This window comes from Carettochelys insculpta, chromosome 8 (assembly GCF_033958435.1).
Source record: "Carettochelys insculpta isolate YL-2023 chromosome 8, ASM3395843v1, whole genome shotgun sequence".
In the NCBI taxonomy this organism is placed as follows: domain Eukaryota; kingdom Metazoa; phylum Chordata; order Testudines; family Carettochelyidae; genus Carettochelys; species Carettochelys insculpta.
The window spans coordinates 64,274,422-64,301,058 of record NC_134144.1 but is presented as its reverse complement, the minus strand read 5'-3'; the positions used below and the strand labels follow the sequence as shown (position 1 = coordinate 64,301,058).

General features: G+C 43.3%; 1 protein-coding gene across 13 annotated transcripts in view; it reads left to right on the top strand.

Moving 5' to 3' along the window:
* The window catches only part of KALRN (kalirin RhoGEF kinase), a 489,190-nt gene that overhangs the window by 189,394 nt on the left and 273,159 nt on the right, over positions 1–26,637 (top strand). For all 13 annotated transcript variants that reach the window (XR_012646382.1, XR_012646380.1, XR_012646383.1 and 10 more), the window contains exons 10-11: positions 10,798–10,967; positions 13,998–14,172. Coding sequence is in view for 8 of the 13 variants with exons in the window: in XM_075000963.1 (XP_074857064.1) it covers positions 10,798–10,967; positions 13,998–14,172 (345 nt within the window). In the remaining 5 variants the exon portion in view is untranslated. The remainder of the gene's footprint in view (positions 1–10,797; positions 10,968–13,997; positions 14,173–26,637) is intronic.

Here is a 26,637-nt window from a genome sequence, read left to right as displayed (position 1 = left end):
AACTGACCCACTTCACATTTTATTTTTCTATGCATTATAATATATTTCTTACATTTGGCTGTTGCTATTGTCATTTTTAAGAATCTGCCCATCACACAATAGAATACTGTGATGTTGAGGATAATCAACAAAAGGACTCCTGTGTCTAACAACTTTTAAGAGCTCAAGAAAGGTCTCACCTTCTGAATATGCATATCGATTCACCTATACACCCCAAAAGCCTCATCTAATTTTTGATCCACTGGTCTATTAGGCATTGGAGCCCTCCCCCCATTCCAATTCACTATATAGATACATTTTAAAATAATTGAAACAAAATTAAAGCACTCTAAGAATGACCAAAATTAGCTTTTTATGCATAAACATTTCACTGTTTCAATATCTTTACAGCTTGGGACCTTTCTAGAATAGAATCAGGTACTGCAAGTCTTGTTGCAAAGCTATGAATCTTCCTTTTGAAATGGCATAAAACTCCAAGCTCAGATTTTCAAGGCTGCCTAGGAGATATGATTTAAAATATTAGCCCTTTGTGCAGGGTTGTGAAATATTATATCTTTCTTACACATAAACTCCTGGTCCAGTACTGAATAGTAAGGGCCTTTGAACAGTGAAATTTGTTTGGTAAGAAGACTCTGCATTTGAGGGGGGAAAGGAAACTTCTTTAGGAGAGGTTGAGATTTAAAAAAGGCTGTAGTGTAAAGGTGCCCAGATGTTTGGAATGTTAGAAGTAGTCCTGGTAAGATGGATTTCTGGGGAGAGAGCAGGCGAAGCTGTCAAAGGTGCAGAGTAAATACATTTATCAGCTGGATATTGTCACCAGAGATACACAGGTGTGTGCGTGCATGCGTGCGTGCACACACACACACACACACACACAAATACATTTCCACAGTGCCTAGGAGAATTAGATAGCATTCCTGATTGGGTAGCTGGGACCTGTGTGGGTAGTGGTTGTCAGCCCCCCGGTCTTGCTGGGAGTCACTTGGAGTTGGGCTCTATTTCACTAAGGCAACTGAAGCCAAATCAGGAGATTTTAGGCCACTAAATATCTGGTAGTGCAGCAGGGCTGGGACAGGCTTCTTCCCTGCCCTGGCTCCACCCTGCTCCCAGAAGGAGCCGGTATATCCCTGCAGCCCTGCGAAGGAGAGGGGTTGGGGGTCTCTGCACCCTGCCCTGCTCTGGGCATTGATTCTGCAGCTCCCATTGGCTGGGAACTGGCTGTGGGCACAAGCAGCACACAGAGCCTCCTTGGTCCCTCAGGGATGTGCTAGCCGCTTCTGGGGGCTGTGCTACAGGGTCAGAGCAGGCAGGAAGCCTGCTTTAGCTCCACTGCACCATTGATTGGGAACCACCTGAGGTAAGCACTTCCTGGCTGGAGCCCAAACCCTTCATCCTCCCCACACCCCAACTCCTGACCTCCTCCCACACTCTAGCTCCCAACCTGGAGCTCCCTCCAGCACCCAAACTCCCTTCCAGAACCTGAACCCCTCACCCCTGCCCCCACATTCCAATCCCCTGCCTCTGCCCCAAGCCCTCTTCCAGAGCCTGCACCCATTCCCCCACACCTGCCCCAGCCCTGACCCCCCTCCACCACCCCATCTCCCTCACAGAGCTTGCATCCCATACCCCCAACCCTCTCCCCAGACCCAGTGTCCCCTCCTGCACTCCAAACCCCCATCCCAGCCTGGTGAAAGTAAGTGAAGATGTGGGGATCAGGTGATGGAGGGAGGTGGGATGGAGCGAGCAGGACCTCAGGTAGGAACAGGACAGGGCAGGCCATTGGGGAAGGATTGGATCAGGGGCAGATCAAGGGTGTTTGGGTTTGTAACCCTACTGGAGTCAGAGATCTCAGTTATCTAACACATTACAATGGCATTTTCTGCACGGTTGATATTCGCAGGAATGACACACATCCCACTTTTAATTTACATCTTCCACTGATCCTATTAATGACAGGTGACACTGTCCCCTCTTTTTTTTTTAATTCCCTCCTTCCTCCCCCCACTTCCTGCTATATAAATCTGGATTCTTATTATCTACTTCAATCAGAAAATCTGAAGAAGTGGGTCTAATAAATTTGTTAGCCTTTCAGGTGCTCTTGTGAAGCTACAGACTGACATCGCTACCCCTATAACGCAAGTGTGAGTACACTACTAACACAATACAAATAATAAATATTTACATGCATGTAGTTTAATGTGAGCTAAATGCTTAAGAGATCAGCCTCTGACATCATCAACCAATTATCATAAACCACCATGCATGGAGACAAATCCTGCTCTTAGATATGTGCTTGCTACTCCCACTCGGAGTTTGGCCCATGATTTTAACAGAAGCTCATTAGTCCTGTGTGTTGGTAGGTCCCTGCCAGGCTTAAATCTCTCACATATCTTAGCAGTGTTAGCAGAGCTCCAAAACTGTGGAAGCAGGAGAACAAGGACTGTGCTGAGGTCTTTTACAAAGGATTAAGGAGCTGACAAGGGAGACCTGTTGTGTCCTGGCAGCACATCTTACACCCAATCAGAATCTGAAACATGGCAAGAGCCCTGTAGGATAAAAACTCTGCCATCTGTGATCTATTAAAAAATAGTCCCTTAGAAACAAATGACTGTAAACACAAACATACAGGCCAAATTTCAATAAATCTAACATGTAGAGAGCCATGTAAATGAAAAAGAACTTGTCTATTCATTTGCCATGAATTTGCCAAGGGATTCCTATGGAATACAACACGTTCTCAAAGCGCACTGCATAGTCCTCCTTTTCATCTGTTTTGTTTTGTTTCCTTTGCTTTGACTACGTTCACTATTAATTTCAGAAACTCATTGCATCTACACCAAGTTGACATATTATAGCCTCTATATTAACCCTTCATATGCCAAGCTTGTCACAGGTTCACGCTGCAGGCAAAAGGTGTTTTTACGCAGTCATTGTGAAGTCAGCAGATTCTACCGAAAATCCTCTTACTAATGAGTGTAAATAGTACATTCTGTTGGTACCCTCAACGTTAAGGAGGACAGAACTTTTACCAGTTCCCCTGAACCCATACCATACAGCATATTAACTAGGAACAAGAATATAGGCAATACTTACCAAGTGGGAATTTTATCCCGAGAAGAGGTAACTCTGAAGATGATTTGTGTGTCATAGTGGATAACCAGCTGAACATGAACTGCCCGTGTGATACGTGGCCAAAAGAGCTAGCATAATTCCAGGGTACATGAACAGGTGAATCTCAGTGAGAAGCAGAGAGATCGTTTTACCATTGGAAGTTGCTGAATTGCAGAGGATTCAGAGAAGAGCCACAATAATGATCAGAGAATTAGGAAGGATACCATACTGTGATAGACTCAAAGAGCTCAATCTATTTAACTTAACAAAGAAAAGGTCATGCAGTCAGTAAGTATCTACATGGGGAACAAATATTTCATGATGTGTTCCTCAGTTGAGTAGAAAAGTGTAACTTGGCCCCGTGGCTGGAAGTTGATGCTATTTAGACTGGAATTACAGCATTCATTTTGACAGCGATGGTAATTATCCATTGAAACAAGGGTTGTAGAGGATTCTCCATCATTGACCCCTTTTTTAAATCAAAACTGGATATTTTTCTAAAAGTTCTGATCTAGGAATTATTTTTTGGGTAAATTCTCTTCCCTATGTTATACAGAAGATCACAATAGATGATCACAAAGGCCTTGGAATCTATGCCAGAATATTCAACTCTATGGCTACATCTATACTAGCCAAAAACTTCGAAATGGCCATTCAAATGGCCATTTCGAAATTTACTAATGAAGCGCTGAAATATATATTCAGCGCTCCATTAGCATTCGGGCAGCCACGGCACTTCGAAATTGACGCGGCTCACCACCACGCGGCTCATCCAGATGGGGCTCCTTTTTGAAAAGACCCCGCCTATTTCAAAGTCCCCTTATTCCTATGAGCAGATGGGAATAAGGGGACTTCAAAGTAGGTGGGGTCCTTTTGAAAAGGAGCCCCGTCTGGACAAGCCACGTGGCGACGAGCCACATCAATTTTGAAGTGCCGCGGTCGCCCACATGCTGATGAGGTGCTGAATATGTATTTCAGTGCTTCATTAGTAAACTTCAAAATGGCCATTTGAATGGCCATTTCGAAGTTTTTGGCTAGTGTAGACATGGCCTATAAGTACTATGCACTGCCAATAGTATGGGTTGTCAAAGCCATCTTTTGTCTTATGGAGTGCTTAGGCCTGCATTACATAGTATATGTCCTGACAAGAGGGTCTACATGCTTCTTGAAGCAAGCATAGCTGCCACTAGCACATTTGCCTGAATAGGGCTGTGTCTACACCACAAAATAACTTCAAAGTTAATTTCAAAGTAAGGAGCTACTTTGAAGTAGCCTGCACACTTTTCCTTACTTTGAAGTTAACTTCCAAGTAAGGGAGGCTAAGTTCAAAGTCACTAATCCATTCCCAGGCGTCAGTTTCAACCCTGGCTCCCAGCATATCTAATGCCAGCCCAGGCAATCCCACTGAAAAGGGGCCATGACCAATGTTCTGTCTTATCTCTTGCATCCATATGTGGAATAAATTTTTATATACACCGAGGCATATGCAAAAGCGGACCACCAGTAGAAACAAAAATCCTAGCTGTGGACACTTTGCTAATCCTTTGGGCAGCCTTTGAAGCTCTCCTCAGTTGCTGCCACACGCACAGCTTACAGAGACCCACTTTGGGGTCCCAACCCACACTTTGACAACTGCTGATGTATTGTTAGTATGTTTCCACTGATACTTTGGTCTTCCATTATTAAATGTAAGGCACAGGACCTTTGTGACATATGAAAATGATGTTGAAATACTCAAAGAAACAACAAAAACTTGCATTCAGATAACATTTGAATGTGCTTTATAAACATGAGCTAATTAATCCTCACAAATATCCTGTGAAGCATTATCTCTACCTTTTCACTGTCTATGTGCACAAACCTATGTGGTTACTTTATTTCATTGGTGATACTGCTTAGCTCTTGTTGTTCTAATGACTGTTAACCTACTGAATTGCTATAAACAAATTTTTGGGGCATACTGAGTAAACAATTATATCATACTTTATATAGTTCATAGCAGTTTGTGTACTCCCTGAGTTTGTACTAATTGCCTGTTTCCTTTATTATTCCCTTTTTAAATGAATAGTTCAACTCTAAAAATCTTTAAGTCAAAGGAAATAATTTCTAGGGCCTTGTCTACACTACTGGAAGATCAGCACTGCAGGGATCAATCCTCCAGTAGTCGATTTAGCAGGTCTTGTATAGATGCATTAAATCAGCCACTGATTGTACTCTCGTCAACTGTAGTACTCCACAAAAATGAGAAGCTTAAGGGGAATTGACAGGAGAGTTTCTCCTGTCAACCCCCACAGTGGAGACACGGTGGTAACTCCATTGAAGATGTCTCATTTCGGGCTATGTTAGTCACATAGCTGGAATTCCCTACTTTAGTTCGACATTGCCCCTAGTGTAGCCCTGACATAGGTAACACACAGAGGTGTCCTTCAAACCTCCAGTAAATGTTCTCATTAACTACTTAATTAAGCTGACGGGTGCTGCATTAGATGAAAGAGCTAAAAGGGAAGAGGTGTCTTGTTCTTCCATCGAGTGAAGTGTATGTACGAAGTGAAATATGTAGTGTAGTTGAGTAGTGAGGCCAACAGCTACTGTGTGCCCAAGGATGGGGGTGTGACTTCTCACCCCCAAAAGGTAAAGGACAGAAAGGGCGAGGCGTTGGGTGGGTCTCAGAGCAGTCAGCTCTGGCCTTCCCCCATACTCCTTTAGAGCCACTTGTGTTCCGGGGTCTGGAGCTACTACTTCAGCAGTCGCCAGAGTGTGGAGCCCTTTGAACTGCTGGACCCTGGCGCAACTTCCCCTTTACTCTGCCGCTAAACCCACCCCAAGTCAGCAGGCCTGTAGCTGAGAGGAACAAAGAAAGGTGATATAAGAAAAGCAGTAGATGGTGTAAAATAGGGCCTTGAGGGTTTTTGTTTTGTTTTTTGTTTTTTTCCCATAGATCAATACTCTAGTGGTCTGTGAATGAAATACTTTTTTTTATTTGAAACTATGGCTGTCTTATTTAAAAAAAAAACAAAACCCTACCTAAGTACAGGTAGTTCATGGACAATAAGAGCTAAATATTCATTGTGACCTTTCTTGTACTTGCAGTTTGCAGCTACAAAATTTTCACCTGAATGTATTTCACACCTGTAAAGTTTGTGGGTGGGTATTTTTTTGCAGGTGCATATCAAGTTGTTAGTCATTAAAATTAATTATTAATATATGCATCCGGGTTTATTGCAGTAAATCAAAATTCAGTAATGTGAATAAGCAAGTGAACAAAAAATACCTCTGTATTATTGCTGTAGGTTTTCCAGTCTTTCTATCCTCTTTGTTTTTATCAGCTGCTAAATGAGATGGAGTAGCAACTGTTTTCTTTTTTTATTTTATTTCTTGAGCTATGTGCATTGTTGGTACTTATAATAAAAATGGTAATTATACATGGAAAATATGTGACTGCAAATTTAGTGCTAAAGTGCAGGAGGAAAGATTCCTGCAAATGTATGCCAAAATCTTTATTACAAAATATAATTAATTACAAAACATATATTACATTGACTAGAGAAGTCTATGGGCCACGTACCACACATCTGGTCACCTCGGACCTTCACAGTCATATTCTTTTCAGTCTGGATAACTACTGAAAAATAACCTGAATGAAAAGCTAATTGGTTTTTAAAATCAGTTGTTGGAATGGGCAGATTTTTAAGATAAGCTGAATGGTTTCCACTTTCACTGGCGTCTGTGGTTATTGAGAATGCTCAGCACCTCTGAAGATCATTTAGTGACCCAGGGGTATGAACAATAGCTTGTGCATATTTTTTACCTTGATGGTGGTTTGTTTAATTTGTGCAGCTCATTTGGTTTTGAATTTCCTTATTTGGCACAAATGGCGTTTACCAAGTGAAATTTTTTGTTTGCCTCATTAAAATTCCATTTTTAGTGGAAACAAAGGTTGAATTTGAACCTTTCAATTACTAAGAGCTGAGAAGAGCAACTCTTAAATAATTGATGAGAAATATCAATACTCATTAACACTCTGCACAATGCAGCATAGAAGTATGACTTGACATGCAGAATAACAACCTCTGACATGATTCAGTGATCATTCCCCTTCACACTATGGGCCCTTAGCTTTTTAAAAACAGGAGTGGAAAAGCATTACTGAATCTATAGCAGGGCTACAGTGAAATGCATTATAAACTGTCTCTGATAGGATTCCTAAGCCATGTGGATTTTTTAAATTAATTCAACAGCTGCATTATAGTTAACAATCCCCCAAAACACAGAATTCATTACTGACTTGTACCAAGCCAGAATAAGAGTGTGCCATCTTAGTTTCCCTTAGCAACCAGGTTGATATCCAAGTGATGATGTAGTGGATTCCTTTTTTCTACTTTTGCTGTGCTCATAAAATAAAAAGATCTTGTAGGGAATCATACTATTTGCAATTACTAGTAGGAGGAGACTTGGGAGGTGTGAAATGAAGGTAAACTTGAGTCAGATTCTTTTTTCAAATTGTTTCCTAAATATCTTCATAATCTTATTAATACTGACTGATCCTTTGTGTTAGGATTTCCCTGGGATTGGTAGCGTCTAAAGATTTAAAACCTTCTGAGTCAAAGATGACCTAAATTCTGATAGCTTTTGTTATGCAAATCCTCACAATCAGAGATCATCCACTGGAAGGAACTGAGGCTAATGAACTCAGATGCTCAGGTGCTATCTCAAGCAAATGTAGACATTTTAGAAAATGCTTTTCTAAATGACTTGCCCATGGTTACACAACTAGTAACAGAGTTAGGAGTAAAACATAGAAAGCCTGATTCCCACAACAAATCAGCAAGATTATGGTCCATTGGGCCTTATTCTGAAGAGTAAAATGCTTTTGTCGCTGCCTGGAACAACAGACCAAGTTCAGTTTCACTGCTGCTCAATGCACTAGTTCTGTCCTTTTAAAAATTCCCACAGTTGAAATGATGATACTTCTCAGTACAGTGACTTTTCCTGTCACCTTGCACATGATGCAGCAGAAAGCAATAGAGAATAGGTTAATGGGACACATCAAGTGGAAAATATTCTCTCATAGAGGCATAAGGATTTGCAGGCAGATCGCCAGTGCACTTGGTGGAATTTTACTCTTCATGGTAAGCTTAAAGGGGAAGCTTATTACTTAGTAGGGGACTTGGTAAACTATCTAGAGCCTGGCCTTGTTTGCTTTCAGATCTTAGTGAGTGAACAGCTGGCTGGAAATTCTAATTTAAATGCCTAGTAAAATGATGTTTAAAGAGTCAGGACCATTTAATATGAATGGATCAGCATAGAATTAATTTGGGTCACTATTATCTAGTAAAAAAAAAAAAAGACACCTTCTTATGTCTAGATTTCATCTTCATCCTAAAGTCACAATCTCACGTGCAGGGGGCACATTGCAAATATAGTCTATGTCAAGTATGGTTGACTGTGCACAATCGATGGTCAACAAGTATCACGCACTAGATATATTTTCTTAGGGCCTCATCCTACAAAGTGCTGAACGTGTTCAACTCCATGGCTGTGGCCGCCCTAGTCCCCTCCTTTTGGAGGGGGCATGGTAATGAGGCACTTTGGCAGATGCTAATGAAGCTCTGCCATGAATATGCAGCACGTCATTAGCATAATGGCCACCACATGCTCTTTGAAAGTGCTGCTTTTGAAACACACACCGCCCATGTAGCCAAAGGCCTTTCAAAACAACCACCTGATTTCAAAAGCCCCTTCTTTCCATTTGGTTTTGGGAAGAAGGGGCTTTCGAAATCAGGGGGTCGTTTCAAAAGGACTCCCACTACATGGGTGGAGTGCATTTGGAAAATGCCACTTTTGAAGTGTGTGGCCACCATTATGCTAATGAGGTGTTACATATTCATGAAAGCACCTCATTGGCATCTGCTGAAGTGCCTTATTACTATGCCCCTTCTGAAAGGAGGGGCTAGTGTGGCCACAGCTCAAATGAAGTCAGTGGGAGATGAGGACACACAGCTACCAACAGGACTGGGTCCTTGCAAATTTATCTGTTGTATGTAGAATTTGTTGAAGCAGTAAGGCTTTAGTAATATATACTAGACCGAGATGCCAATTTAATTGGGAAATAGAGTGCTTAATATTTCTATAGGTGTATGTTTGAGATATATGTTTGAAGTTTACAATTACAGTAAATTCTTTCATATCCAGCAGTCCCAGGACCAGTAGGCTGTCAGATATTCAAATATTCTGGATAATAGAGAGGTAGAATCAGAGAATCAGAGAATCATAGGGCTGGAAGGGACCTCAGGAAGTCATCTAGTCCAACTCCCTGCTTCAGGCAGGATCATCCCCGTCTAAGTCATCCCAGCCAGGACCTTGTCAAGCCGGGACATAAAAACCTCTAGGGAAGGAGAATCCACCACCTTTCTAGGCAACACATTCCAGTACTTCACCACTCTCCTGGGGAAGTAGTTTTTTGTAATATCCACCCTACTCCTGTCATTCTGTAACTTCAGACCATTGCTCCTTGTTCTGCTATCTGTCACCACTGAGAACAATTTCTCTCTTTTGAGCACCCCTTCAGGAAGTTGAAGGCTGTTATTAAATGACCCCTCAGTCTTCTCTTCTGTAAACTAAATAAGCTGAAATCCCTCAGCCTCTCCTCATAGGGCATGTGCTCCAGCCCTTTAATAATTTTTGTTTCCCTCTGCTGAACCTGCTCCAGCACATCCACATCCATTTTATACCATGGGGGCCCAAAATCGGATACACTATTCCAGATGTGGCCTCACCAGTGCTGAATAGAGGGGAATGACAACCACTCTAGATCTGCTCACAATGCTGTTCCTAATGCACCCTAATATGCTGTTAGACTTCTTGGTTACCAGGGCACACTGTGAGAGGTATACCTATCAATGCATAGCGCTAAAGAAAAACAAGATTAGATAGTAAGAAACTAACAAAAATGTATGCAGAGTACTTTATTTAAAAACAGTAGTATTGTACACTGTAAATGAAGGAAATAAATGCAAATGATGTACTGATTTACATATCTGGCACCTCATTTGCATATTCTCCTTTCAAAAGAGCTTCTTTCGAACGAAAGAAAGCAGTGTAGATGGGGCTCTTCCAAAAATAAACCCCATCTTTGAAAGAACCCTTCTTCCTGAAACAAAATAGGAAAAAGGGTTCTTTCAAAGATGGGTTTTTTCCCAAAAGAGTCCCATCTACACTGCTTGCTTTCTTTCAAAAGGGGAATATGCAAACGAGGTGCCAGATATGTAAATCGGTGCCTCATTTGCATTTTTTATTTCCTTCATTACATGCCTCTTTTGAAAGAGGAATGCAAGTGTAGACACAGCTATACTGTATTTGCTGGATTTATTTTTATTTTCTTTCACTGTACTGTACTGAAGGAAAATGTAATTAAAATTTACTTATGGCTCAACTGCCAGTTATTTGGGAGAGATGGATGATAGAATTATGGATATGAAAATGTTTACTGTAAATTCCATCTACCAGAATCTAGAAATCAATACAACCTTTTGGTTTGAAATCATAAGTTTAGGTATAATTGAGTATCTGAAACAATTTGTGCGTAGAATTTTGATTAACGCTTCCTTAAATGGGATTAGAGGATAAAAGGGTTAAATCTGAATCTCTGACTTTTTCTGATTTGTATTTCCTTCCTCTCTTTCGTAGCTGTGGACATGGATGGAAGATCTGCAGAAGGAGCTCTTAGAGGATGTCTGTGCTGACTCTGTGGACGCGGTTCAGGAGCTTATCAAACAGTTTCAGCAGCAGCAAACAGCCACACTGGATGCTACCCTGAATGTCATTAAAGAAGGAGAAGATCTAATCCAACAGCTCAGGTATGTTTCCTACCAGTGGAAAGATGTAAAGAAATCCAGTGAAGCATTGTACATTAAGTGCAGTTTAATGAGGAAAGTGTAATTCAAAATTTAACAAGATGATTTACTCATTAGCTTTTATAGTATTTTATTGAAATGCAAGGAGTGATTTGTAGAGACTAAGAAGAAGACCCCTATCTAACTGACTGGCAGATTTATAGATTAAGTGTTTTACAGGTGAATATTTTGAGTGAATATTTACAGATGATTGTTAAATGGTTGTGAGCAAAGAATTAGTAAGCTATGTGATTACTCTTGTGGAAGCTGTATGCCTGTAAATAAAACGTACATAATTGTTTATCAGGCCATGCTATTTCATTGTGTGAAGTACATGTGTCCATGGGAAGTTTATTTGTGCTGTCAGATTGCTCTTGCTTTGGCATTTGTATTATAAATTTAAGTTCCTCTTTTACCCATTTTAGAATAGTAACAGAGAAGTAGCCATGTTAGTCTGTATTCTATCAAAAAAGAACAAAAAAACAACAGTCATGTAACACTTCAATGACTAATAAAATGATGTATTAAGTGATGAGCTTTCGTGGAAGGGATCCACTTCCTCTGATCCCAAGAAGAAGATCTGAAGAAGTGTGCCTGTCCCACAAAAGCTCATCACCTAATAAATAATTTTGTTAGTCTTCAAAGTGCTACATGACTACTGTTTTGTTTCATTTTAGAATGCACTAGTTGACTGATTTTAAGAAATGCTTCTGTCCACTCTGTAAATATGAGTATCTTAAACATTTTTTCTATCCTACATGAAGAAATCTTATCAAGAAATGTCATTCTAAGGCCTTCACTCTGCTCTCATTTCTACTGGTTTTCTATCAAAGTTTAGTTATGCTCTGGGTGGAGTTTTACTGATTTTTCCAGACGTGACTGAGATTAGAATCAAGCCATATATTTTTGTGTTGTAAGGGTTAATCTAGTGTGGAAAATCTTCCACTACCTGCCAGGAATGTAACCACATGATCATCAGTAAAGTAGAAGATAAATTGTAACTTGCTTAGCAAGAATTGACTAAATAAGGTTTTTGACATTCAGAGTGGTACACTTCTCGCATCTTCCATACAAGGTCTACCACCCTCCCTTCCTCCATGTGCAGCTACATACATTCCAGTGCAAAACCTTTTGTTATATATAATGTAGCTATATAGAGCTTGAATGTAATTCAGCCTTATGCAGCTAGATGGGGAGTGGGGAGGGGAATATAAATTGCTCTCCCTTGTTGTAGAGCTGGACAAAGCTCACCTGGATCACAGATGAGCCTTTTGAGCTCAGAGGGAAGAGCAGGGATTCCTTGTTGGATATTTCTTTCTGTGAGCTGTTGGGTAAGTAAGGACAGATGTAGGCAGACTTCCACCAACTACAAGCTAGCTGGGGAAGAAGTGGGTGGGAAATGTACTGTGCTTGTTAATGAGCTGCAGCAGTGTGCCTCCCCATGCAACTATGAAAAACAGGAGTAACTGTGATTCTAGTTTCTAAGTCACAGTTTCTTTATGGAGTTCCTTCAGGGGTAGTGCAGCTCTACAACCTCCATTATACAGGGTTGGGAGTAAACTCTTGGTCATGGTGAGGGTGCAGGGCTTGCACAGGAGTGGCAGGTTACTGCTGCAGCCCATGAACTGATGCTTCAGCATTTGTTTATCAAGACAGAAGTACAGACTAACAGGGACTGCTGGTTCACCCTCTTCATCCTATTTATTGCCCTGCCAGTTCAAGGCTTTTTCTTACAGTGTATTATACAGTGCTTCAAATGACCTTATTTTAAGTATCTCAAGCAAGGCAGCTGCTACTTTATACTTCATGGGGAAAAGAAAACATAATTTCATACTGAATTTTACTTATTTTAGCTTATGCACAGAAACTTTGACACTCATATCTGCCTGCATAGGTCTTGCTGAAGTTAGGGAAAGCTACACTGGAATTATCCAAGGAGAGAATTTAGCCCTTTAATGCCCCGCAAAAGCTCATTTATCCATAAAACCCTGCAAAACAAAAATATCTTAAAGAACCCAATCTAAGTTTCAGTCTCCAAATCTCTAGTGTTAAATGTGAGACAGCCTGCAAAACAGAAACTGACAATAACGGAAATAGTTTCTTTGCTGTATTTATAACACACAGCTATCTCAGGATCAGATTGTAACATTAAGGCAGAACCCTGCCATTACGATTGTGCATCCTGCTCCTCCTGATTGGCTGAGCTGGAGACAAAGGGGTAGTGCCATGGCCCGTTCTCCTGTCTGCTCACTGTGGGATGATGTATGCCTGGGGGCGCATAGTAGAAGCAGTTCCTGATCTCCCCTGAGGACATGGAGTGTACAGTGAAGGAAAGATTCCTTGGAGCCTACCCATCACCCTAGGCATCTACACAAGGTCAAGTCACAGTCTGTTAGTGTTTTAAAATCCTCTCAGTTTAAAATACAGCATTGGAATTTTATTCCGGTTTTGTTGCATTCTGAATAAGTAATCAAGGGGAATCAAAAGAATCCCAGCCTTGTTAGGCTAAAACACTGGCAATTCTGACTCTCTTAATTCACAAGAAATAGCACGCATTGTGCGGTAATTTAACTTGTACAAACCTACCACATGTTTGTAGCAGCTAAGAGGATGATGCCTCTGAGGCAGGCTGATTGTAAGAAGAAATGGGTCATTTGGACTCAAATTAAATGGGATTGCCAGTCAAATTCCTCAGGAGATCAGTTCAGTTATATGTGCCATTTGGCTTCATTCTGCTCTCCTCCAACTCCTTGTTAATGTATCAGGGTCAAAGTGTCACAACATATGAAAGGATGTGCCCATTGTTTTAACTTTGTGTTGAGTTCAGGAAACATGGGATCTGAACAAGCAGAAGACATGAGCATTGCATACATCTTCCTTCTGCTCTTTGTGCTTGGCTGCCTTCTTGGCTATGCACAAAATCAAGAGTATTTTGTTCTTGTCCTTCGCTTGCATAAATGCTAAGCTTTAACCACTCTGCCTTCCTTGCCACAGGGACTCAGCAGTGTCCAACAATAAGACTCCACACAATAGCTCCATCAGCCACATCGAATCTGTCCTTCAGCAGCTTGATGAGGCTCAGGTACAGATGGAAGAACTCTTCCATGAGCGGAAAATTAAGCTAGACATCTTCCTTCAGCTCCGGATTTTTGAACAGTACACCATTGAGGTAAGAGCTGTCTGGCTGACCTGGGAAAAATAGAGCTTTAGTGTTGGTGACAATGTCGCTGACTAACATTCTGACAGGATACACAGAGTTCCAGGGAATCACAGAAGATTTTGATTACATGCAGATGGCTAGTGAGACTAGGAGGGGAATAGAAATCACCTGTTCAATGGAACATTTAGAAACCAGTAATATGCCTTTGTGACATACTGATAGAATATGAGACAGATTCATGTCTGCCACACTGTCTGTATTCAGAGTGTCTGAATGCTTTGATGACCAGTTTTATGGCATGTACCATACAGTGGTTTGCATATGCCCCTCATGTACATCTATCTTTGGTACTCTGAAATTTCATGATCTTTTGCAGGTGAGATTTTTCTCTATTTTATGGCTTCAAATCCCTCGAGCAACAAAATATTAAGCATCAAATGAAGGGTTCTCTTAGAAAAAGGGTTGCAGGCATAGCACTTGTTTTGCATAAAGGGGGAAAGGAGAAATACTGTACAAGAAGCCCTAAGGTGCTCATCAGGTAATTTTATGTGCCTATAAGAATACTGAAAATGATGTCTTATTTTCTACCTTGTACATCTTTTTGAAATCAAGTGCTCTTGGTGGAAAAACCATTATCAGTACATTACATAAATGAGGTTTTCTTGGACTGAGTCATTTGAAGAGGTTTTTAACAAATCTGAATATTTACCTGTAAATCAGATTAAATGTGATACTAAAGGCATGGAATGTTAAGTTATTTGGGTCTCATGTATGTTGAAACAGAGTGTGTTGTACCTGACTTATATGAGGTATCAACGTGCTACTGTATCTTTCTTGTGTTGTTCAAAGACACCTTTGGGAGTGGATAAATCTGTTAATGTGGCACTTTTATTTGAAGCATTTGATGATGATAAATTTCCAGAGCTGTTACATGTAATGCAATAGGTGTTCTGATGGAATATTTTGATAGTTAATGGAAACTTTAGACTGCTACATAACACTTCATAGGTGACAGTTTATTTAAATTATGACACAAAACAGCATTAAATTGGAAAAGCTGTGAATGCAGATTCCTAGATGCTTCACTGTATAGAGCAACATGCAACAGATCCATCATAGACCCAAATCTCCAGTTACTGCTGTACAGTCAAATTTTGTAGGGAAACCTATTCCACGGTGCTAGCTATCAATGTAAATAGAGCAGTCTTGTTAAAATAGTTACTTGTGTGCCATTCAAATGCAAACAGTTGGATATCCTAATACTCTTCTACATATCTTCACATGAGGTATGTTTGCACAAGACAAGTGGTTGCTAAAAAATGAAATATCTATGTACAGTATCATCATATGCATATAATAGAAAATAAAAATATTAGGGTATTGCAGAGTGGCAAGTGCTGAGTATTTGCTGACTCATACTCTTCATGAGCATGTAAATGCAGCATACTTTTTTTAAACTGAAATCAAAATAAATTCAAACTATATAGGCATGTCTGAATGCAACATACACTGGATGTTCATAATGGAGCTGTATGAGCCTTTCATTTAAGAATTCCAAACCACATGAAGCTTTGTGAATTTCATTGCAGAGCCCAAGCCTGGGTTATGTACACAACATGGGCTATGTCGACACTAGCCCCAGGACTTTGAAAGGGGCATAATAATGAACCTAATCGGCACATGCTAATGACACGAAACAGCATTAAATTGGAAAAGCTGTGAATGCAGATTCCTAGATGCTTCACTGTATAGAGCAACATGCAGCGCCTCATTAGCATAATGGCAGCTGCTTTCAATCACACGTGGCTCATCGCACACTTCAAAATCCCCTTATTCTTTTTTGGTTATAGGAATAAGGGGATTTTGAAGTGTGCAGGGTCCTTTCAAAAAGGACCCGGTGTAGGTGGGCTGCTTGCGATCGAAAACAGGACTTTTGAAGTGCCGCATCTCCCATTATGCTAATGAGGCACTGCATATTCATGGCAGCACCTCATTAACATGTGTGGATTAGGTTCATTATCATGCCCCTTTCGAAGTTCTGAGGCTAATGTAGACATAGCCATGGAGATCAAAGGTGTTCCATGCTGCAGTATGACTTCATCAAGCCTCCATCCTCAAGAAGTGACTAACACCACGATCTAGGTTTGAGGGATAACTTCAGAATTCATTCCCATTGTAAATCTTTGCCTTCTTACAGTGCTTTTTAATCAAGGATCTCAAAATGCTTTTCCAGGGTGGACAGGTACCTTTATCTGTGTTTTACTGGTAAGCACAGTGCGGTACTACGCCCAAGGTAATTCAGCTGGGAGTGGAGACCAGGTCCACCAAGTCTACTTTATCCCTGTATGCGTATTTGCTTTGAAGTACGCAGATGCACCTAGTGGGCCCTGATTCATCAAGGTGCTTGAATTTTGTCATGTAATTGACCTTGCTGAATCAGAGCTATAGTGACTAATAGGAGCTTGAAACCAAGTCAGTGCTGTCACTGTTGATATGCTGTTTATTAATGTGTTATTTGCTGTTTGTTATGAGAATGCCTGAGCTCACACTACACGAGTCAGGTGGCATGTTTTTTATTTGCATAGAGCACCTGATGGGCAGAGTCTTTTAGTTAGAGAGCTCTGTCTTTAACTGAACTGTATTTGTCATTTTAGAATAATTATGGCACTTGGCAAATAACCAATAGAAAACACAAAGGCTACGGGTACACTACAGCGCTCTGTCTGACGAAGCGGGTCTTTGCCTACGAAAGCTTATGCTCCAAAATATCTATTAGTCTGTAAGGTGCCACAGGACTTCTCGTTGCTCTCCGAAGAGATTTCCCAACAAAACTTCTGTCGACAGAGTGTGGCAACGCACAAAAGCCAATTGCAAGAGTGCCCCACTCTGTTGACAGAGCAGCCAGTCTGCCTGGCTGCTTTCTTGACAAAACAGGCATCTAGGAGTGCAATGGATGTGGCTGCTTATTGTCACATCTCAGAGACCTGGAAGGGATCTTGGAAGGTCATCAAGTCCAGTCACTGCCCTCTTGGCAGGACCAAGCACCATCCCTGGCAGATATATTTTTTTTAAAAGTCCATTTGCCCCAGACCCTGAAATGGCTTCCTAGAGGATTGAGCTCACAACCCTGGGTTTAGCAGGCTAGTGATCAAAACACTGAGCTATCCTGAATGCCCTGTCTACTTAGAGAAGCTCCCCCCCATGAGCAGCCACACAACCTTTTTGTCAACAGAATCTGTTGACAACAGTGTTATGGCTCATGGCTGAGAGGCAAAACACTGCCGGCAAAAGTGCTGAGTTTTGTTAACAAACTGTTGACCAAACGCATTTTGTGTGTGGATGTTCCACTGGGTTTGTTGGCAAAACTCGCTAGTGTAACTGTAGCCAAAAAATTTATATCTAGATCAATATCAGGAACTTATGAATAATGATAGCTGCCAAGATTAGTCTTCGAGCAAGGAAAACAACTTAAAGGACAATAAAATGAGAAGCAATTTGAAATGCATGTTAAATGTCACCTTTATATTATACGTCTCAAGCAATTGCTGATTTTGTTCATGCTGACAAAAGAATACAAAGTAAGTTAATAGTGGAACCACTAACAGGCTATATTATAGCTATATTATTCTATTTTTAATTTGGGCACCCAAAAAGATGTTCCCATCATCAAAAAGTAGGCATCCTTCAGTCTGCATAGACTATGGATCGCACCCTTTATAGTTGCAATTGAGGACTTCATTTACAGCGTCTACTGTGACTATGAAGACCCACACGAGAGTGACAGTCCTTGCTGCATCTCTTGCAGATGTGGTGGGTGTCTGGCAAGTCCTTAGTGTGCTTTCTGTGTGCTCGCTTCTCCTCTGCTAGCTGTCTGATCCTCATCTCGCCCTTCTGAAGGCCCTTGTGTAACCCCTGCCTCCATCTGCTGCAGTCATCTGCTAGTTCTTCCCGGTTGTCCAGCTCAATGTCTACCTCTCTGAGGTCTCTCTTGCAGACATCTTTGTAACGCAACTGGGGGCGTCCAGGAGGTCTTTTGCCAGAGGCTAGCTCACCATACAGGATGTCTTTTGGAATCCTTCCATCATTCATCGTGTGGACGTGGCCAAGCCAGCGGAGTCGACGCTGCCTGAGGAGGGTGTGCATGGTTGGGATTCCAGCTTGCTCGAGGACGGCGGTGTTGGTCACTCTGTCCTTCCATGATATTCCAAGGATGCACCTGAGGCAGCGCAAGTGGAAAACGTTCAGCCTCTTTTCCTGGCGGGCATACAGGGTCCAAGTCTCGCTGCCATAAAGGAGGGTGCTGAGGATGCAGGCTCTGTAGACTTGCATTTTGGTGTGAGTGTACAGCTTGTTGTTATTCCACACTCTCTTGCTGAGTCTGGACAGAGTTGTGGCCACTTTTCCGATCCTCCTATTTAGCTCAGTGTCCAACGACAGGGTGTCAGTGATGGTGGACCCGAGGTACACGAACTCGTGGACGACCTCTAACGTATAGTTGTCAATGCTGATTGATGGGGATTCAGCAACATCCTGACCGAGTATGTTTGTCTTCTTTAGGCTGATGGTAAGCCCAAAGTCCTTGCACACTTTGGAGAACTGATCCAGCAGTTTTTGAAGCTGGTCTTCTGTGTGAGGCACTACAGCAGCATCGTCTGCGAACAGCATATCTCTGATGAGGACTTCCCGCACCTTAGACTTAGCTTTCAGCCTTGCAAGGTTAAACAGTTTCCCATCAGATCTTGTGTGCAGCAAGATACCCTCTGTTGAAGATCCAAAGGCATGCTTCAGGAGGAGTGCGAAGAAGATCCCGAACAACGTCGGAGCAAGCACGCATCCTTGTTTGATGCCGCTCCTGATTCTGAAAGCATCCGATAATGCGCCGTCATATTGGATGGTTCCTCTCATGTCTTCGTGGAACGACTGGATCATCTTGAGTAACTGTGGAGGACAACCTATCTTGTGGAGCAGTTTGAACAGACCATCCCTGCTGACCAAGTCAAAGGCCTTGGTCAAGTCGATGAAGGCTATGTAGAGTGGCTTCCTCTGCTCCCTGTACTTCTCCTGCAGCTGCCTTAGAGAGAAGACCATGTCAACTGAAGCCAGTGGTTGTTGGCAGAGTGCCTGGCTGTCTGCTTTACTGTTCTTCTGGCCACTTTAAGTGCTTGCTGGGTACTCTGGCTCGGTGAGCATTTGTACTCCAGGAGTGCAGCATGCTTCTTTTCAATGACTGGAATCATCTCATCGGAGTTAGCTTCGAACCAGTCATTCATGTTTCTAGTTCTTCCAAACACCAACAAGGCCGTATTGTAAACTGTATCCCTCAGATGTTGCCATTTGGATGTCACATTGGCGCCCCCGCGGCTGCTGCGCAGATTTTCCTGGAGGGTCTCTCTGAACTTTTCAGCTTTCTCCGAGTTTGCCGTCTTTCTAGCGTGAATGCGGGGCCTTCCAGCAGGTTTAGAGCAGTCCAGCTTCTTGGGTCTCAGCTTGAGCTTGGAGCAAACTAGTGAGTGATCTGTATCACAGTCAGCACTATGAAAGCTGCGTGTCAGAAGGACGTTTTTGAGGTTATTACGCCTAGTGATGACCACGTCTAGTTGATGCCAGTGCTTCGAGCATGGGTGTCTCCACGACACTCTGTGCTGTGGCTTCGTTTGGACAAATGTGTTTGTGATGCACAGATCATGGTACGTGCACAGTTCAAGGAGACGCTGTCCATTGTCATTCATTTTTCCCACACCGAGGTGTCCTAAGCAGGAAGGCCATGAGGCTCAATCAGCTCCAACTCTTGCATTGAAGTCACCCAAGATGTATAGTTGTTCACGAGCAGGTATTTGCGCTACAGCAGCACTAAGCACGTCATAGAACTTGTCTTTTACTTCTGGTGTGGCGTACAGGGTTGGAGCATAAGCGCTGATCAGGTGGACGGGACCGGCACAAGTTTGAAGCGTGATCCGAAGAAATCTTTCTGATCTGCCCATGACTAATTCCACCATTTGTAGAAGGGTGTTTCTGACAGCAAAGCCAACACCATGCTCTCTGGGTTCTTCTTGGGCTTTACCCTGCCAGAAAAAGGTGTAGTCCTTTTCCTTTAGAGATCCCAAATCTGCAAGCCGCGTCTCTTGCAGTGCAGCGATATCAACTAGGAGCCTCTTCAGTTCCTCGTTGATGACAGCGGTCTTTCGGGTGTCACTGATGGCCTGAAGATCTTCAGTCAAGCCAGTCAGCATGGTCCACACATTCCAGCAAGCAAGCTTAAATTGTTGATGTTTCTCATTTCTTGTTGATTTTCATATTGGTTTGCCTGGTGCCCAAATTTCAGTCACTTGTCAGGTTCAGGAACCTTAAGCCTCACTCACCCAGCAAGGCAGGTGAACTGTGGCAGGACAGTACCCTATTGGCTGGGGGCTGCCCAGCTTGAGGTGGGCGGTGACTGTCCAGTGAGATGCAAGGATCTCTCCCACCATCGAAGGCAACCACTGGCGCTCGTTCTCTACGCCAATCGAGCAAGAGCTTATAACCGGTATCTGTTGCCTCCCGTGTTGATGCAACACTGTTCAGCGATGCTGGAGTACCTCTCCGGGCGCGAGCCTGTGCATTTATTATGGAGACTCTGGGCTGCCCAGACACCAGAGTCCCCCTCTTGGCTTTACTGATATAGTCCAAAGGAGAGCATAACCTCCACATCTGGTACCAGCTCAGCTGCAGGAGTTGCCGGGACAGTGCCAGAAGTTGACACTGAACCGCCTTTGGACTCCACTCCAGATTTTCTGTCAGGGTTTACTCCCTTAGCCTTTCTCCTTCCCAGGATAACCCACAAGGCAGTGGGGTGTGGAGAATATGGTTAAGGATCCCACTACTTCATACCTCCCTGTCACCACGAGTCACCATAGCTCCCTGTGGAGCAATGACCTCATATCCCCGGGACCCTCCTCCCCACCTTTCGCTCCCCCCCCCAGCTACAATCACCGTAGGACCCTCTCAAACCCACTACCCCCATCTGCTCCCATGTCTGCCCTCCTCATTGGACTGGCCCCTCTCCCCCCAGCTGCTCTCAGTGCCCCCAGATCCACCTTCCCCCATCGCTCTTCAGGCTCTTCTCTTCAGAGACTCCTTTTCCTGATAGTGCTCCCTTGCAGGGCACAGGTGGAACACCATACCTGAAAAGGACAACAAACACGGGGCTCCTCCCTCGGCGAACTCCCAGAGGCAAACTCCCTTCCCTGTTACCTGCTGCCCCTGTTTGCTGCTCACAGAGTTCGCTGAAAGCTCCCTTCTTATAGAGAGAGCTGCTAGCTGAACTGAACTGAAGAGAGCCATCGACAGCATTGCAGCAGGAAAGGCCCCTGGCCAGGATGGTGTACCACCAGAGGTAATCAAGTGTGCTGCGGACACACTCCTTGAACCCCTACATGAACTACTGTGCCTGTGCTGGAAAGAGGGTGAGGTTCCACAGGATATGCGCGACACTAACATTGTAACGTTGTATAAGAACAAAGGAGACAGAAGCGACTGCAACAACTACCATGGAATCTCCCTCCTAAGCTTCACTGGTAAACTGTTCGCTCGCGTCATCCTTGGCAGACTCCAGAAGATTGCTGAGAGGGTGTACCCCTAATCACAGTGCGGATTCCGTGGAAAGAGGTCTGCCGTCGACATGGTCTTCCCATCATCATAATTCAAAAAAAAACCTGTGATGCTTTTGATCTTTGTTTGTTGTCAACGTGGCAGAGATGACAACAGAGCCTGGAAGACTCAGAGCAACAAATTATAACTTCAACAAAATATGTTTTATTAATAATGGCTGGCTTGAGGTATGGAAATTAGATATTTATGTTTTCATTGTTTTCTATGATGGTCCAGATTCTCAGGTGTGTGTGTAAATTGAATACAGCAACAGAGCCTGTGTTGCGTAAATAAAGCATGTCTAGATGGTGAACACCACTGTGATTCTCAGATCAATATGTCCTCCTTCTATTCAAGTTCAAGTCCCCTTCTGTCTGTCCAGAAAGCAGTTATCTCTTTCATCATCTGCAATTACATCCCCCTCCATGCTGTCATGCTGGAAAGCACTGTCATTATTCTGCCTGATTGAGCAAACCTTGTCCTTTAAGACACAGGGGTAGAAAAGTGGGAAGTGAAATAAAGAGCCATGAGAAAAGATGAATGGCAGAAGCGTGTCTGTGAATGGATCTTGAAGTCTGTGTTGTGCTTTTAAAACCAAGACATTTGATGGACATGCATAAGATTCCAGTGGCTTTCCTAGAAACTGTGCTATAGCTTTTAATCTGATAGATGCATCTGGTTCCGTGCTCCACTTGCCTTGTCATGCTCCATGTTACCTACCCTCATTTCCTCTCCACCAGTGTTCCCAGGTTTGTCCATGTGCTTTTCAGCTTCTCAAATCTTCATGCCTTATTCACAATGGTTCCCTATGCATTCTGCAAGCACCTAGAGCTCATTCACAAAGTCCTTGCCCTTCCACATTTAACTTGCTCTTGAAGTTCCTCTTCTACAGAGCTACTCACATAGAGTTTGTTTATACTTCGCAGTTTTTAACGACAGGGCTGTGTCACTACTGCTGTGTCACTAAGGCTACGTCTACACGTGAAGCCTACATCGAAATAGCTTATTTCGATGTAGCAACATCGAAATAGGCTATTTCGATGAATAACGTCTACACGTCCTCCAGGGCTGGCAATGTCGATGTTCAACTTCGACGTTGCGCGGCACCACATCGAAATAGGCGCTGCGAGGGAATGTCTACATGCCAAAGTAGCACACATCGAAATAAGGGTGCCAGGCACAGCTGCAGACAGGGTCACAGGGCGGACTCAACAGCAAGCCGCTCCCTTAAAGGGCCCCTCCCAGACACAGTTGCACTTAACAACACAAGATACACAGAGCCTACAACTGGTTGCAGACCCTGTGCCTGCAGCATGAATCCCCTGCTGCAGCAGCAGCAGCCAGAAGCCCTGGGCTAAGGGCTGCTGCACACGGTGACCATAGAGCCCCACACGGGCTGGAGAGACAGCGTCTCTCAACCCCCCAGCTGATGGCTGCCATGGAGGACCCCACAATTTCGACGTTGCGGGACGTGGATCGTCTACACGGTCCCTACTTCGACGTTGAACGTCGAAGTAGGGCGCTATTCCGATCCCCTCATGAGGTTAGCGACTTCGATGTCTCGCCGCCTAACGTCGAAGTTAACTTCGAAATAGCACCCGACGCGTGTAGCCACGACGGGCGCTATTTTGAAGTTAGTGCCGCTACTTCGAAGTAGCATGCACGTGTAGACACAGCTTAAAAGTTGCATAATGTAGTCTTTGTTCACACTGGCACTTCTAGCATCAAAACTTTTGTCTTTCATGTAAGAGGTGGTAGACACCTCTGAAAGGCAAAAGTTTTGTTGAATAGTAACAAAGAGGAAGCCGTGCTAGTCTATACACTATCAAAACAAAAAGCAGTCAAGTAGCACTTTAAAGACTAGCAAAATGGTTTATTAGGTGAGCTTTTGTGGGACAGACTCACTTCTTCAGACCATAGCCAGACCAGAACAGCAACAGAACAGACCTGTTCTGGTCTGGCTATGGTCTGAAAAAGTTTTGTTGCTCAACTGCCAGTGTACATAGAGCATTGCTTTGTAGGTAAATTGTCTGTAGCTGCTCCTCCCACTAATCTCTGTGAGTTTATCTGCCTATCCTTAGGCTATGAAGTCTTTGGAGCAAGGACTGTCCCAGATAAAGTATTTGAAAAATACTTAGCACAGGGATGGGCAAAATACAGCCTGTGGGCCAGATCCACACCCCACACATTCACATCCAGCCAACTATTGTACTCTGAGCTGCCAATGTCCTGTGGCCCAGGGGAACCTTGGGCAGATTCCCTGGAGGCTGTGGCTTCACACACTGTCTCTCTATATCCCATGGCTCTTGGGGAGGGTCTCCATACCCTGTCTCTACTAGGGAAGTTAATGATTTGCTGGTTACAGTTATCCAGTAGAGTCTGGAGCAGCCCTCTACCCACTATGAGCAGAGGTTTGCTCTAGCCCTAAGGGGCCACTGTGTGGTGGGGCACTCTAGCCTGGCTGGAGCAGTGCCCATCCACAGTGGCCAGGGAATGGAGATGGCTGGAGGTGCGGGGGACGTACACCTCAGGCAGGAGCACTACAGTCTGACAAGAGCAGCCCAGGTCCCTGATGCACTGCAGGTGGGGGCCCCTCCCAGGCTATCCCACCTACAATTAGTTAATCAGTTAAACTGACCCCCAGCACAATCCTCACAGCTCCCATTGTCTGAAAACTGGCAAAGAGAGCTGCCTGGACTGTACTTGTGAGAACATATAATATGCAGAAACCCCTCATTCTCCTTCCCCACAAGGGGTGCACCACACTACGACACATTCACTGGCCCCAGCAGCTGGCTGCTTTGGTTGATGTATGGGGCTGTGTTGACCAGGGAGCATGCCCAAGGGTCCCACTGGACTGCTGTCTGGGAGTCACCTAAGGACAGTGCCTCCTGGCCAGAGCCTGCACCTGGCACCCTACCCCTTCCCACCCCCTACCCCCTGGCCCAGGTAACAACCCCAACTGCAGGTCACAATGCAAGCCCACTGCATTCCCTGTTATGTCCCTCACCCAAGTCAGAGTCATCTCCTGCACTCCAAACACCCTGCCAGACCCCATGCCCCCTCCTGCACCCAACCTCTGTCCCAGACCACACATCCCCTCCATTAATATCATAGGAAAATGTAGTCCCTCATCACTTACCAAATTGTTGAAGTGCCCTCCCCTTCAAAAACTGTTGCCCACCCCTGATCTAGAACATGTTGGGTGTTGCTGTAAATAAATAAATTAATGAAGAAGAAGAAGAAGAAAGAAGAAGAATGAGGAAGTCAGAGCCATGGCATTTTAAATTTCTATTTCCATTTGTTAATTTAATGTGATATTTAATCAAAGTCACTAATTAGTTCTAGTGCTCTTATATGAGTCATAGCATATAATTTCTGTAATAATATATTAGGGTTATATTAAATCTAAAAGAGAATAAAATGCAACAAAGTAGCAAAAATCATGGTTAAAACTAAAATTCCATTCTTAGCTTTCTCCATTGTTCCCTGCAGATAACTTACTAAAGTCACTCTCTTTTTAGTGTGCCCTGAAATAAATCTGCAAAATGGGCTAAATTAAGAAAGCTTTTAAGAATGATCTGGATGAGGATTTTTTTCTTGCATTTGGGCTTGTGTCCTTTTAACTTCTGGAAGATTTTGCCTGAATATTTTTTAAATGTCTCACCCCACTTGCTTATTTTTTAATGTTAGAACTAACAGGAATATCTGGCTGTGTGACAGATTCATCTGGAAGTTTCTGCAGATGTAGATTGCTGGTGCTCACACCTTGATAAAAGTGGTGGTGCGGATGAACCTTTGGCTCTCACCCTATCAGAGTAATTCATTGGTGGGCCACCAGACATTTTGCTGATGTTGACCTTCCACAGGCATGGCCCCCTGTAGCTCCCAATGGTTGCAGTTCATCATTCCCAGGCAATGGGAGCTGCAGAAAATGGCGTGGGCTGCAGGGACCTGCTGGCCACCACTTCCTGTGGCTCCCGTTGTCTGGGAACAGCAAACTACAACCACCGGGAGTTCTAGGGGCTGTGCCTGTGGACAGTCAGCATCACCAACAGATTACCCTGGCAGCTGAACTTATATAAGTGTTAGCAGAAACAGGCAAAAACCAAAGAGTTGAAAATCTTACTGAAATTCCTTTCCAATCACAGTGGCTCAAGTTACTCCCACTATTGTTTCTCCTGGCATTTCTCCACTACAAGCGTCCTGCCTTCGGAGCTGCAGTTACTGCAGCGACGGAACTCCGGAAGTGGCATCTGCAGAAGAGTCACTTAGTCATTCCTGGGGCAAATACCTTTTTTTGCTAAATTCCCATGAACATTATGTACTCCAATCCTCCTCCTGCCTGGAGACTTAGTCACACTCTGTATTGTATTTGGTCAGACATCTCTGCTTACTGTTTTCCATATACTTTGTTTGTCTAGCTCACGTCTTAAGCTAAAATGTGAGGGGTATTTTCAAAGATACAAATGGCAGCTGAGTGTCTTCAACTTTGACTTTCAGTGAGAATCTGGTACCTTTCTGCCATTTGTGCTTTTGAAACAATCTAACCCCTTTTCTCTACACTGCCCTCAATGGTGAAATCTATACTACAAGCTGCTTTCTTTTGCAGTTCCGCATAAACTTTCTCTAAATATTGTCTTAAATGTCCACTCTCTGGATTTCTGTTGGAGTTGAAGCTTGCCTGTAAACTTTTCCTAATTACTCTTGGTTGAAAACCCATCTTTTATTTAAGGGACTTCTCTTATTAGGTGCCTGATGTCCCACCATTACTTATCATGTTTGTAAAGAAAGGGACTGTTAGGATTATCTTTCCCAGGTGTTTTCATCTTTCAACACGCCCCAATT